The following is a 15188-nucleotide window of genomic DNA, read 5'->3' on the forward strand; positions in this document are numbered from 1 at the left end:
CCTTTCACTCTGCACATTCCTCTTCAATGCCATAGCCTTAGAACTCTCACTCACTCACTCACTCATTTTCTACCGCTTATCCGAACTTCTCGGGTCACGGGGAGCCTGTGCCTATCTCAGGTGTCATCGGGCATCGAGGCAGGATACACCCTGGACGTGCCAACCCATCACAGGGCACACACACACTCTCATTCACTCACACACACACACACTACGGACAATTTTCCAGAGATGCCAATTAACCTACCATGCATGTCTTTGGACCAGGGGAGGAAACCGGAGCACCCGGGGGAAACCCCCGAGGCACAGGGAGAACATGCAAACTCCACACACACAAGGCGGAGGTGGGAATCGAACCCCCAACCCTGGAGGTGTGAGGCGAACGTGCTAACCACTAAGCCACCGTGACCCCCCCCAGCCTTAGAACCATTTCTGTAATTCTTTAATATTTATTTAATGTATATTCTTATATATATCATATATACCACTTGCTGTAAATATGCTATATATTTATCTGCACTTTTGCACGACTGCTACATTTTGCACTTCTGGTAGATGCCAAACTGCATTTCATTGTCAGCTCTTTTAAGGGTTTAGATGCTTTATGAAGAACTTTTAACTTTACTAGGATCTTCTCTTTCATTTTAAGGAGAAACGCCCAGATTGTAATTACGTCACTATGAGGAACTCTTTACACTGAGAATTTTCCTGAACACTAGAACTGTGATGATTTATTGTTCATTTTCTAGAAGCAACGTTAAAAACCTCGCAGTATTTTTGTAGTTAATTAATCATCACGCTCCGAAGACATTTAAGTGACTTGAACATCCCAGGTGGACGTTTGATTTACAGCTGCACTGCTGTCACTTCTGACCAATCAGAGCCAAACTTTTCAGCCTTGTGCAGTGAATTAAGGCTTATTAAAGCTAAACTGGGAGATATTTTTTTTTATAGTATTAGATTCTCTTCTCACCTGGCTGTCTCTTTCCACTCAGCGTCTTTACCGTCTTTAACGCAGATCTCATCCAGCTCAGTGAACAGCTCATGAGCAACGTGTTCTTCATCCTCCTCTGTGCCCAGAATAAACTGCACCCTCTGTGATGGTGTATCTGTGTCAAACAGACAGAAAGAGACAAATATGGAGTCGGAAATGTGCCGATGATCTTCACACGTGTCATTTTAGATCCAGGATTTGCACACAGCTCACATACATCGATATCTACAAACACACACTGTCAAGCCTCATGGAAATTCATCCTTTGGTAATAGTATTGACGAATTTGTGTTTGATTACGTTTCCCATCAGCTGGTGGTGAGTTTTTCCTCACTACCGTCACCTCAGGCTTGTCATTAGAGATAGGTCTTAACTTAGTTTTAAACTTTAAACTTTTTATTGTTTCTATTTTTATGTCAAGCTGCTTTGTAGACAATGTGAATTGTTCAAATTTTTTGGGAAGTCGTAGCCCAATGGTTAGAGAGTTTGCCTCCTAACCCTAAGGTTGTGGGTTCGAGTCTTGGGCCGGCCACGACTGAGGTGCCCTTGAGCAAACGTTAGATACACAAATCTGCATTCTATAGCAGGAAGGGTTGGTGACCAGGCTCTGGGGGGAGGGGCACTTACAAATAACCCCTTACAAACTTAGATAAATAATGACACTGGTTTGGGTATTGCACTGCAATGGGATTAAACTGTCTACTAAACCAGAGTGCTGTGTGGGTGGGAGGGGTTAACTCACACAGCCCTGTCAATCACAGTGACACCAGTGTTCATCTGTGAGCTCAGGTGGAAGAAGGCTTATTTCCTCCAAGGGCCTGCTCTCGGTACTGACACCCCCCACCCCCCACCCCCACCCCCCACTCCGTGTGAGTGTGTGTGAGTGTGTGTGTGTGTGTACTCACCGTGTGAGGTCTCTGTAATGTCACTATCATGCACTAGGCTCCCGGTTCTTGTCCTCTCTCTCCTGCGGTGTTTGGAGCTGTGAGGTCTGTGATGGCGGTGAGACTGACGACCCAGAGGCATCCTCACTCCAACAAACAGGGTCCTATGACCTGAGACAACACACACACAAACAGGTGTCCACTCAGTGTGTGTGTGTGTGTGTGTGTGTGTGTGTGTGTGTGTGTGTGTGTGTGCAGCCCAAAAAGTCTTAGGGGCATGAACTTTACTTGTTTGTGTGTGTGTGTGTGTGTGTGTGTGTGTGTGTGTGTGTGTGTGTGTGTGTGTGTGTGTGTGTGTGTGTGTGCACTACATGAAATAAAACAACACGAGAGGGCTAAGTGTGTGATCTTGACTTCTTTCTGTTTGTGTGTACTGTATGTGTGTGTATTGGGTGTGTGTAAAGACTAAGAAATATGACAGTTCAAGTGCCTTTGTGTGTGATCTTGAATTGTGTGTCCCCCTTTTTGTGCTTTAGTGTATTTGTGTGTATGTATGGGTCTGCACAAAATGGTCTCTGCATGTGTATCTGTGTGTTTGTGTGTGCGTGCAAGCCTACGTGAGTTTTGTGCTTTTCTCAGAAAAAGCAAAGCCTAAAAGAACTAGGTGCTTGTCTTCTTGTATGTGTGTGTGTGTGTGTACGTGCTTTCTGATTATGTTTGTGTGTCCCCATTGTGTGTGAGCATGTCTGTGTCCTGTGGCCTGAGACAACAAATGCACAATGAACACACAATCGGTGTGTGCGTCTGCCAAGAGACACAATAAATCTAATAAATCTAGGTGCTTGATTGCGACTTTTTTGTTATGTTTTGGTGTATTGTTGTGAGTGTTTGTGTGTTTGTGCGCCAACAGAAACAGCAAAACATTAGAGGACTAGAAGCATTTGATGTGTGTGTGTGTGTGTGTGTGTGTGTGTGTGTGTGTGTGTGTGTGTGTGTGTGTGTGTGTGTGTGTGTGTGTGTGTGTGTGTGTGTGTGTGTGTGTGTGTGTGTGTGTGTGTGTGTGTGTGTGTGTGTGCCAAGAGGTGAGTTGAGGAAGTTGATACTAATGCCACTGATACTAAAGACAAACTGTCCTTGAAAATCTGTGCGTGTGTGTGTATGTGTGTGTGTGTGTGTGTGTGTGTGTGTGTGTGTGTGTGTTACACTCACTCTCTAGCTCCTCTTTCTCATAGTGGATGTTTAAGACTGAGCTTGTGCCACCCTGATCCACGACAACCTCCTCACCGGGTCTCTGAAAACACACACACACACACACACACACACACACACACACACACACACACACACACACACACACACACACACACACACACACACACACACACATACACACACACACACAGAGAGAGAGAGAACAAAAATAAAGTCGAAAAATGCTGTTAATCATGTGAGAGCTAAAAAACAAAACAAAAAAAGCATGAACCAAGTATTTACAATTGGCAGTGTTGTAGGCTCAGAGTCCGGTTTTTCCGCCATGTTTTTTCAAAGAACCTAATGACCATGGATGCTCCCTGTTTTCTTGTGGTGCATTCGGGGATTCTTTTTAGGAAGCAAACTTTCAGAATCAGAATCAGAATTAAAAAGAGCTTTATTGCAGAGTGCTGGCGTACACAAGGAATTAGTTTTAGTGTCATATGCTTCCTGTGCACAGAGACAACAAGATGACATTACCAATAAAATACACATATGTAAAAAATGTAAAAAATAAACATTCTTATTATTAATATTATTTTTATTTTTATAATTTTTTTTACATATTTACATAAATATATTTTTTAAATATTTAAAGAAAAAAAACATCTTAAAGATTAAGTATAAGGTTTTGCAATTACAAAATTTTATACTTAATCTTTAAAATATTTTCTTATTTAAATATTTAAAAAAGTTGACTTTTCTCTCCCTTTCAAATTTTTTTTTACATAAGTAACCTTTTAAGTAAAAATTGTGGTGCATGTCATGGGTGGTAGAAATGTCTTAATAATAATAATAATAATAATAATAATAATAATAATAATAATAATAATAATAATAATAATAATAATAATGGTATTGGCATAATGGTGGGAACATTTAATAGCCTGGAGGAAGAAACTGTTCTTGTGACTGGTTGTGCTGGTTTTTGGGGCTCTGTAGCGCCGGCCAGATTGAAGGGTGGGTAGCGGAGCACCAATAATATATTTGGCAGTCCGAACCGTTCTCTGTAGTCTACTAATGTCTGATTTTGTAGCTGTAGGTTTCTCCTGAAGTCTGCTATCATCTCATATCATATACCTCATATCATATCATCTGGTCTGGAGGAGTGTTGGAATGTGTTGAAGACTGAACTGTTTGCTTGATAAATGTTTAGTGTACATTCCAATAAACAGAAAGTTGTCGTTTTTCGTGCCACATGGAAAAACCCACACTCTATTTACCCCAAGTGAAGTGTGTCTGGGCAGATTTTCCCGCAGGCTGTGAGCGCAAAGATATACTGAGATATGATTTGATTCACAACTTTATCTGTTAAACGCTCAGAAGAACACGACATCACTGTTTGTTTTCGGCTAAGCGGCGCTGCACAACACCATGCTAGTCACTTCTGATGATGCTCCCATGCAGAAACAATAACATCTCCCCAGAACAACACAATACTTTGTCTAAAAACGTTAGTCAGGTCGAATAACTGTCAGATGATTACAGTGATCTATAGACCAGTCACATATTCACACATGTTTGTCAAAACAGACTCAAAATCAGGCCCAACTACAGAAAACACTAATTAGCTGTGAGATTAGCGAGCCATGTTAATCAGCCAACACCTCTCATGATCAACAAAAAAAGACAGAACATTGAGCACAACATGAAAAATAGCTACAGGTTGAAAGATTTAATACTGATTTAATTCTAAGCTTCGGCCATTTTCAGTTATTCGAGAGCCCATGAATCAGGATCTCTATTGAAGATTTATTTAAAGCTATGTGTGTTACGCATCTCTGTGTATAATTTATTACACACTCAAGCACAAGCAGCCACATCAGCATGAGCTGAACACCAGGCTGCTTACAGTAACAGTTTTCTTCTGCCAGAGAAAAGAGCTTCAAACCTTTAAACCTCCAAATCCACAAGTCTAACAGCAGATTCAACATGAATCGAAGTCTACAAAGAGAATAAACCCGGGAGTACCGGAAGGACGTGCAGGGGCGTTTATCCGTGCGCTTCCTCCCCCTGTTATACACATCAGCAGGGAATAAATGAGCAGCTTCCAGAGTTTGTGCGGTGGATATGATTTATTAACGGGACAGTGTGAGAGAAGTGCATTGACAGAGAAAATACATTTAAAACCCATTTAGTCTCTATTTCTACCAACAGAGTTGAATTAAATTAAGAACGGGAAAAGTGCGAGGACGTGATGCCTTCTGTGGCGTAATGTTTATTATAAAGTGTAGGAGGATGTACAGATATTACACAAAAGTGTAGATCAACCTTCTATTCTTTATTTACATGTATTTGTATTATTATTTTTTAAAGTAATTTTACATTAGTTGGTCCGTGTAAATTTTTCATTGTGCAGTTAGACTGATGTCAGCTAATTTGTCTAGAAACTAATCAGTTTTCATCTAGAGGTTCGGCCACAAGGTGTCGAAGCTGAAGTCGATTATTTTACCACATATCCTGAAAAGTTCTATTCCATTAATACCACTTATAATTCATCATCTCAAAATGAATATATAGAAATAAGTTGTTAGCAGTTAGCATGTCTACCTCACCCTTCCAGGGTTAAGGTTTATGATTCCCGCCTCCTATGTGTGTGTATGTAGTTTGCATGTTCTCCCTGTGCTTTGGGGGTTTCCTCAGGGTTCGCCGGTTTCCTCCCCAGTCTAAAGACATTCCTTTAGGCTGATTGGCATCTCCAACTTCTCTGTTTGTGTGTGTTTGTGTGTGTGTGTGTGTGTGTGTGTATTTGTTTTGTGTGTGATTATGTCCTGCAATGGGCAGGGTCCAGGTTGTCCCCTGGGTCCTCTAGGATAGACTCCAGCCTCCCTGTGACCCTGTGTAGGACAAGGACTACAGAAAATAGATGGATGTTGTACATTTAATCCATTTACAGTTACTAATAATTTTACTCAAAGTCCACAATATTTAAGTTTTTATTCCTGGTATCATTCATGTTATAGCAGCTGGAATCAGTACTGGAGAAGAAAAGATCACTATATCATCGAAGCTCTTTATCTGCAGCGTCTGTTAAGTGACATGACATACATACGGCTAAGTACGGTGACCCATACTCAGAATTTGTTCTCTGCATTTAACCCATCCAAAGTGCACACACACACACAGCAGTAAACACACACACACCGTGAACACACACCCGGAGCAGTGGGCAGCCATTTATGCTGCGGCGCCCAGGGAGCAGTTGGGGGGGTCGTTGCCTTGCTCAAGGGCATCTCAGTCGTGGCCGGCCCGAGACTCAAACCCACAACCTTAGGATTACGAGTCAGACTCTCTAACCATTAGGCCACGACTTGCCCCCAAAATCCCGCCAAAATCCCCCCAAAATTCGTTATCAAAGTCCCTCTGAACGAGGGGTTACTATAGAAATGATCATATTGATATAAACTTGTGATTTGCAGCTGTACCTCTGTCAGAGCTGTTGGTCTAGAACATTAATCTGCAGAATCAGAGCAGCAGCAATGTTGTGGATTAATGTTCAACTCTGCAGTGGGTCAGTGCATAGCGTCCTGCTCCACTGAAATGCCGTTAAATTAAGAGTCATTATATTACGAGTCACATTTCCACAGCCGGCTGTTTTTATCCCACGAGAAATCAGCCTCAAGGCTTTGGTCTGGCATTAGGAGTCATACGACTTGGTTTCGCTCACATGCTTTATGACATTCATGCATCTGATTTACACACGAGCAACAGACCCAAGGACGTGTTTAACCTGTATATTCCATCGCGTTTCTTTCTTAAAGCTTCTTGTGCACGGAAAAAATTATAGATAAAAACTTTAAACTATTTTGGTTCTTGTGACTTTCAGTCTGCTCTCTGTGTTTACTTTGTACTCTATTATTCTGCTGCTTCTGTTTGTCTGTAATTAAAAACCCACATGAAGCACTCGAGCTAGCCAGACTGCTCCTGTGTCACCTGTCACCTAGCTACTGTGTGTGTGTATGTGTGTGTGTGTGTGTGTGTGATTGTGTGATTGTGTGTCCAGGTCCGTAGCCAGCCTATTGAGGGTGTGTGCGTGTGTGTGTCTTTTTTTTTTAAAAAAAAGTGGGCCTTTTTGCAGTTTTTCTCCTCCTTTTGTATTTAATTATGAGGTTCAATACTTCATTCTGGTGACCTTTTATGCACTAATTTGTGCTGGATTAGCTTGTCTACCGGTATCTTAACGAGCACGCTTTTTGATGCACCTAAATCATTTACTGCATTGTTGTCAAATCGCTTCCTGATGTACCACCTTTGTCAGTCCATACACAGTTCATAAGTTTAAATACCACGCTAACAACAGGATAGATTTAATGAGCTTTATTGAAGTATTAATAATAATTATCTTCATCATCATTTCTTGACTCTCTGTCAATGCCTCTTTGCTTGTTATTAATTAATATAGTAATCATTCCAGATGATTTACCTCAAGCGGTCCGCTTTGAAGTTCTCAGAGGAATAAAGACGTGCACCGAAGGAGAGAAGCATTTCCATTGGCTCCAGTCTGCCGGTATTGGCCAATCACAAAAGTCGATATTGCACAGCCAATATCACTGAATATCCCACTATGTTTTATTAATATAATTACGCTACGTTTATATGGATATTATATTACACACACGTGCACACACACACGTCCAGCTACAATAATGTATCGTATTCATTTGAAACAGCAACCCAGAATATTTGTCACAAGCATTGATTAAAACAATGATGACAATAATCACATGAAAAAAAAAAACGACTTAAATTCTGGACCTTTGGCAGTGAGGGGGGGTTCGTTCAAATACGTGAATATGGAAGCAAGCAGAAGGTTGTAGAAGGGTTTAGGAATGTACAGTGTGAAACATCAGATTATAGAGAGCCACGATTCAGTGTTAACCCCAGGAACAGTAGGAGCAGTGTGAAACCTCTAACTACATAACCCAGGATTTACTTCACCAGTGGTGCACTAGGACCCAGGGGAGTATCTCACATGTTCTTCTTAAACATCAGTAATTCATTCATCCGAACTTCTCGGGTCACGGGGAGCCTGTGCCTATCTCAGGCGTCATCGGGCATCGAGGCAGGATACACCCTGGACGGAGTGCCAACCCATCACAGGGCACACACACACTCTCATTCACTCACACACTCACACACTACGGACAATTTTCCAGAGATGCCAATCAACCTACCATGCATGTCTTTGGACCGGGGGAGGAAACCGGAGTACCCGGAGGAAACCCCCGAGGCACGGGGCGAACATGCAAACTCCGCGCACACACAAGGCGGAGGCGGGAATCGAACCCCCAACCCTGGAGGTGTGAGGCGAACGTGCTAACCACTAAGCCACCGTGCCCCCCCAACATCAGTAATCAACCATTAAAAACTATAAAATATTCCATTTAATTATTTATTTTAAAAAGTCAAGGAATGTCCCATTGTTCTCTTTTGAGGTTAATACAGTAAGAAGACTTTCTCATGGAGGAAAACTTCACTACACTGCAACTGCTACGTAACGGCACGAGCTAAATCTTGTTAGCCAAGACCCTGTGAATCAGCTGTTACTAATAGAAACAACGATGTATTAGATCAAGCAGATTCAGAAAAAACTGTGGTTTGATTTACAGCCAATGTCAGATCTGCAGTTATAGAGAATTAATCAACACCTTCTCACTAATCACAGCCAAGAATTCAATCTAGATTAGGAATCAGTATCTAGTAACCTTGAGCATGGTTAAAGTCTGTCTGCTGTAGAGTTCCACATGACTCCTCGTCTCAGTGATGGGCCGCTGATGTAACAAGGTCAATGACGGAGCGACATTTTCATCTCACGACTCATTAACTCAGGGCCGGTCCATGGCATAGGCGATGTAGCCGGTTGCCTAGGATGCAACCTGAATGTGGGGCATCACATGAGAGGTTTTTTGTCTTTTTTTTTTTAACCATTATGCGCTTCGTACATTAAGCAAAATTATTTCTGCCAGTTAACATTATTTTAATACCGATCGATCATCGAACCGATTAAATATGATTAGATTAGAATAAAATAAAATTGACATCAACAAAATATCATAAGATTTGACACGCCTTGCTGGACTAATTTAAACACATTTTGCATCATGACGTGATTATAATACACCACCATAACACATTAATTATTCATGGAGCATGCTGCAGAGAGAAGCTTTTTAAAGCTCAAGCTGATTTAAACCTATTTGAGGTCAACCATGGCCCAAGAGCATCTCAGTGGATTCGCTGTCATAAGCATCAATAATGATGCTTCTCAAAATTTATCAAAATTTATCATTTGATGACTTTGCTGCAAAGAAATCCTGGTGTGTTTGGTAACTGTTCTGTAATTCAGAAAACATCATAGACTTTATTGCACTTTTTAGTGTTCATTGTTGTGTGAGTCTTTAGAGACTCTTAGTCTGAATAAGAATTCATAAATAACACTATACTATATACAAGACCAGACTATACAAGACAATACAGATGTGATACAATACAGACAGTATGAGTATTAAATATGAATACAGAATATATGGCTGATCAGTATTGTGCATTATTATGTACAATATACAGCAGTAGTAGTGTGTAATTTATACGGATGATGTGATGACTGACAGTTCTGATAATGCAGTAATTATAGATATGAAACAGGGAATATAATTATGGTGAGTTGTTAATCAGAGTGATTGTCTTGGTAAGCAAAGCTCTGTAGCGCCTGAAAGAAGGGAGCTGCTCAAATTTGTTTGTTATTTATTATTATTATTATTATTATTATTATTATTATTATTATTATTATTATTATTATTATTATTATTATTATTATTATTATTTTCAGATATTTTTATCTTCTATAATATTAAAACGGAATTTTATACTTAACCTTTAAAATTATTTTGAATTTAAATATTTAAAAACGCTGACTTTTCTCTTCCTTTCAAGTTGAATAGATATTTAGAAATAATATAATATAATATAATATAATATAATATAATATAATATAATATAATATAATAATAGTAAAAAAACAAAAAAATTAGAAGAAATTTTGTTAAAGTTTTGTCAATTAAACCTGAAAAAACATATTACGTAAAAATTGTGCTATGTGTCATGGGTCGTAGAAATGTCTTAATAATAATAATAATAATAATAATAATAATAATAATAATAATAATAATAATAATAATAATAATAATAATAATATAACCACAGTTTAATACGAATCTATTATATTATAGTTAATTCATAGTTATATAAATATAAAATAATTCATAGTTATATAAATAATGTATATATCAGAAAAACTCCAATTTATATTTTGTCAAGAATAATTATAATTATTAGGATTATTATTATTTTTTCTGTCATCTAACTCATCATCTACAGACATTTCCATGAGAAAAAAGAACGAGTTGACAGAATATGCCCTACTAACATAACATTTATTGTACTGATTATTAGAACTCTTTTTTAATAAATGTATTCCTTAGTAAGAAGGGAACCAGGACCAGCCAGTTGGGATTTAGTTTCAGTTTGAAAGCCTCTAGACAGAGAAACAGACTAGAAACAGAGAGATATGATATACAGGAGAGAGTCGGTTTAGTGTAAAATAAAAGTAGATCCGAGTTTGAAGGTTCATAATTCCATAAACAAACTGAAGTGCAGCTTCTTTCTCTTTGTCTTACTCCGTGCTGCTGTACACACTACAGTAACCCTACAGTACACTGCATCACTTTATACTTTAATGTAGTTTATGTGGTGTTTGAGGACACCGACCTGCTTATCAATACACAATTATCAGACTGTATCCCACTGTAGAAAGGACATTGTTTATAATAACACTCTCCGGTGTTTATAACAGATTATAATCACACCCTCCAGTGTTACTTAAATGAGGATGAGGTTCACTTTTGTTACACAATGACAAAAATATCTTACCTCTTACCTTATTTAACCTGAATTTTCTCTATTATTATTATTATTATTATTATTATTATTATTATTATTATTATTATTATTATTAACATGTCATTTTAATCGTCTTCAGTGTAACAGTCATAGATCTATTTCAAAGCAAAAAGTTTGTGTCATCGGATTGACAACTGTTTTTCCTCTAAAATAAATGAATGCCATCCAAGTTTAATTTTCACAGTTTAATTCATTAGGAAAGTTTTTCCCTGGCAAAATGCACAAGTGTTTGAAACATTTAGGCAATAAAAGTTACTCTTTAAGTGAAAAGGTGAGTTTAACTCCATTAACTTCACGTAAAACATTTACTATTTATTTTCTGAGGATATTAAACGGAAACCTTTTCACCTTCACTGGGAACTTTTTGTAGCTGGATATTTCCGCTTCTAACTGAATAAGATATTGACCCACTAGTTGTACTTTTACTTAAGTACTTCTCCCATCCCTGACTATAGAAACAGTTTGTGGTTTTAGTTTTGTAGTTTTAAGCCAAAACAAGGAAAAATACAAGGTTCATTTTTCGAGTACATGTTTACACAGAATAATAAGGCCAATAAATCACAGCTGGTCTGGAATTTATAGAAAGACGTGGTGTGTGTGTTTGTGTGTGTATGTGTGTGTGTATGCATTATTGCCATGTTGTCCTCTCAAATCAGTTTAGAGCCGAGGGCGCTGTTCTCTCTCCCTGGCTGTCTGGAACACATTGCTCTGACAGTTGTATTACAGATCCTGACTCACGTCACTGCCTGTCACTTTCAGATACTGCAGTCTGCCTGAAGAAACCAGTCTCACACACTTACACACACACATTACACCCACACAACCAGTATCATTTCCTTTTACTGGTTTGAAAGTGCAATCAGCGTAGTCCAAGTTTCCTGCTGATGTAGATACTCACGACTCGCCACGAAGCTCCCGGTTACATGAAAGTGAATAGAAGTAAATAACAGTGTGGTTCAGTTAGATTTGGCCAGGGATAGGAAACATCTGTGAGTGTGACATTTACTGTGGCATTGTTCATGATGTTAAAAATACTGCTGAGTTTTATTTTTGTGCTCAAGCAGAAAGCAAATTCACTTCAATGGATCTAAGAGGGATGTGGTAGCCTAGTGGTTAAGGTGTTAGGCTACCAATTGGAAGGTTGTGAGTTTGATTCCTACATCTGCTAGGCCCCTGAGCAAGGCCCATAACCCTCAATTGCTCAGTATATAAAAAAAGTATTTAAAAAAATGCGATAATAAAAAAGTAAGTCGCTCTGGATAAGGGTGTCTGCTAAATGCTGTAAAAGTAAGAGGCATAAGCCCTGTTCCAGCATGACACTGCCCCTGTGAACAAAGCACACAGCTCCATGAAGACATATTGAGGCAGTTAAGGTGAGTTCAGTGGTGCTCATTATAAAAGTAAAGGGGAATAAGACCTTCAGCAATGTTCAGGATTTATTATATTTTTTGATTGACTGACATTGAGGTTTACATCCCATATACATTCGTTACAGATTTCATTTACTCCACTTCCCAGAACACACATTGTTCCAGTCTACAATCCCCAGAAACCAGGACAGTTTACTCACTTATAATCACCAGATTTTTAACCCGTTCACAATTACACCTGCACCATGAACGTTCAGCCGACATTCCCAAGTTTTTTCCCAGGTCTGATTGTTTACCTGTCTGTCTGTTGGTCTATTTATCTACTTTTCATGGCATGCTTGTGGTTTGACTTCATCTTTGCCTAAAATGATTGAGATATACCTCTGCCTCCATCTTTTGTGCCTGTCTTGACGACGAAGAGAAGTTCATCAGCTGTAACGATCAATTCCATTTAACCATCATATCTGCGACAAGATTCTTAACAATTCTTAACTTATTAAGCAAGAAGATCTTGATCACTGCTCTAATTCTGAGCTCTCGTATTCTCATAGAAGATCAGAAATGAAAAGAAATAATGGATAGTAGGAAGTCCAACAGTGAGAAGATGAAGAAGATGATTTCACACACACTAGATTAAAAATGTCGCTGTTATTTCAGGGAAGATGGAAAAGACCTGCAGCTATGAGAAATGTTTCTGTTTCAGCATAAGTCACAGCACGAGTGCTGCAGTGTTCCTCCTGCTCCTGGAAGAGTGACTCATTCACCATTCAGTGCCATATATCATCCTTCTAATCTCTCTCTCTCTCTCTCTCTCTCTCTCTCTCTCTCTCTCTCTCTGAGACCTTGGATAGAGGTTTGTGTGTGTAAGAATGTGTGGTGTTTTATATATGACAGTTATCCAATGTACAGGGACAGTTGTATAACTGCTTTGTGTCATTTTTTTTTTTTGTTATTCAATACTTCAAATACACACAACTCAAGTCACAAATTCTGAAGCATTCTTAACAACAGAGGTTCTTAAAGCAGGGTCCCAGGAACACAAGGGGTCCAGGAAGCCTGCTGGTGGTCATTTTTGTTGTTGTTGTTTTTATACTTATTACATACTGTAGTTCTTACAGCAATTAGCCTGATGTCTAGTCTATTGATTTAATCTATCTATCTATCTATCTATCTATCTATCTATCTATCTATCTATCTATCTATCTATCTATCTATCTATCTATCTATCTATCTATCTATCTGTCTGTCTGTCTGTCTGTCTGTCTGTCTGTCTGTCTGTCTGTCTGTCTGTTTCCTATAACCCCTCTGTCATGCTGACTCTTCTTGTAATGTTTAAGTGCAATCTGAAATCCAGGATCGTGTTACACTCTCACATCCATTAGTGAATAATTGTGAGCAGCCAAATCTCAGCTTACAGACCGCCCTCAGCGGCCCGTCTACTCCGCATCGTCTCCATGACAACACACACAATAACTCATTAGGACTTCAAAAACATTGCTGTCATTAGGTGACCTTTGCTAAACAGCCCTTTTATAAAACTGGGCCTACTAGAGATCAAGCATAGAATAGAGCGTTGGTGTGGTGGAGATAGAGAACAAATAGATAAGGATAAAGAACAGCCGAGTATGTCACCATAGAACGTCAGAACGATCCGAGACTAAACACAGCATGTGTTTAACATGTGCAAGATGAACAGGACAGTGTCTCTTTAAATATCTTTCGTAGATAGATATTTAAATATCTTTTGTGCTCTTTTGATGCTCTTTCTTTTTATTTGTGTGTGTGTGTGTGTGTGTGTGTGTGTGTGTGTGTGTGTGTGTGTGTGTGTGTGTGTGTGTGTGTGTGAAGTCACTGAAGTCTTTGTCAGCTTGTGGACTCAGTAAATAACCATTATTTTCTGGAGAATTCAACGTAAGGAATAAAGCACTCGTTGTCATGGTGCGATGTAGGATGATGGAGTTTCTAGAGACAGTGCAAATACAATACAAAAACAATACATGGCAAATGCACAAAATACGCAAGATAGCGCTGACCAGTGTACATACTGTATATTATAAAGTAGATTGTGCTACTAGAGCAATGAAAACATATTCAAACTTATGTAGAAAGTGATTCGTAACCCAAAGGTTGTGGGTTCGAGTCTCGGGCCATGACTGAGGTGCCCTTCTCATAGTTTAGATATTATGTTTAGATAATATAGATTTCAGATATTATGCTCTGAATAAGGGGTTCTGATGAATGTATATGTAAACCACTTTGGAAGGAGATCAGACATGACCACATATTATTTGTAGTAGATCTTTATCTGAGTCGAATTCAGAGACTAGTCATGCAATCTCTGCTCAGACTTTGACCCAAGGAGCATACTTTTCTGTTTATAGTTACATTTAAGGTTGTGGGACGTCCATGATACGACGGCCATGATACTGGTTCTTGCGCTTGTTTATGTTATAGCAGCTTTAAATAGTAAAAGACATCTAAAGCCACATTTCTGACGTTCCCTCGCAGCCCCCAGAGTTCAGGTTACTGTCTAAATTCCTCCCCATGTTCTTGTGGGTTGCCTCCCATCTCCTAAAAACATGTGGTGTATTGGCATTACACTAAATTGCATGTGAGTGTGCCTGAAGCCTTTATATGTCTCATCCAGCATCTCACCTCCTGTGTAACCAGGATAAGGCTTCAGGTGCTCCATGACCACTGACCATGATCAATTATGCATGAATGAATGAA

At 39.1% G+C, this 15188-nt stretch overlaps 1 protein-coding gene across 4 annotated transcripts in view; it reads right to left on the minus strand.

The window, feature by feature from the left end:
- Positions 1 to 15188, minus strand: part of slc4a8 (solute carrier family 4 member 8) — a 34056-nt gene that overhangs the window by 17710 nt on the left and 1158 nt on the right. For 3 of the 4 annotated variants that reach the window (XM_047813310.1, XM_047813308.1, XM_047813307.1), the window contains exons 2-4: positions 3088 to 3169; positions 1900 to 2049; positions 974 to 1109 (exon numbers count right to left, since the gene is read on the minus strand). In XM_047813310.1, the coding sequence (XP_047669266.1) occupies positions 974 to 1109; positions 1900 to 2049; positions 3088 to 3169 (368 nt within the window). Of the gene's footprint in view, positions 1 to 973; positions 1110 to 1899; positions 2050 to 3087; positions 3170 to 3372; positions 3484 to 15188 lie in introns of those variants that run through there. The other variant, XM_047813309.1, reaches the window with a different exon arrangement.

This window comes from Tachysurus fulvidraco, chromosome 5 (genome assembly GCF_022655615.1).
Source record: "Tachysurus fulvidraco isolate hzauxx_2018 chromosome 5, HZAU_PFXX_2.0, whole genome shotgun sequence".
Classification (NCBI taxonomy): domain Eukaryota; kingdom Metazoa; phylum Chordata; class Actinopteri; order Siluriformes; family Bagridae; genus Tachysurus; species Tachysurus fulvidraco.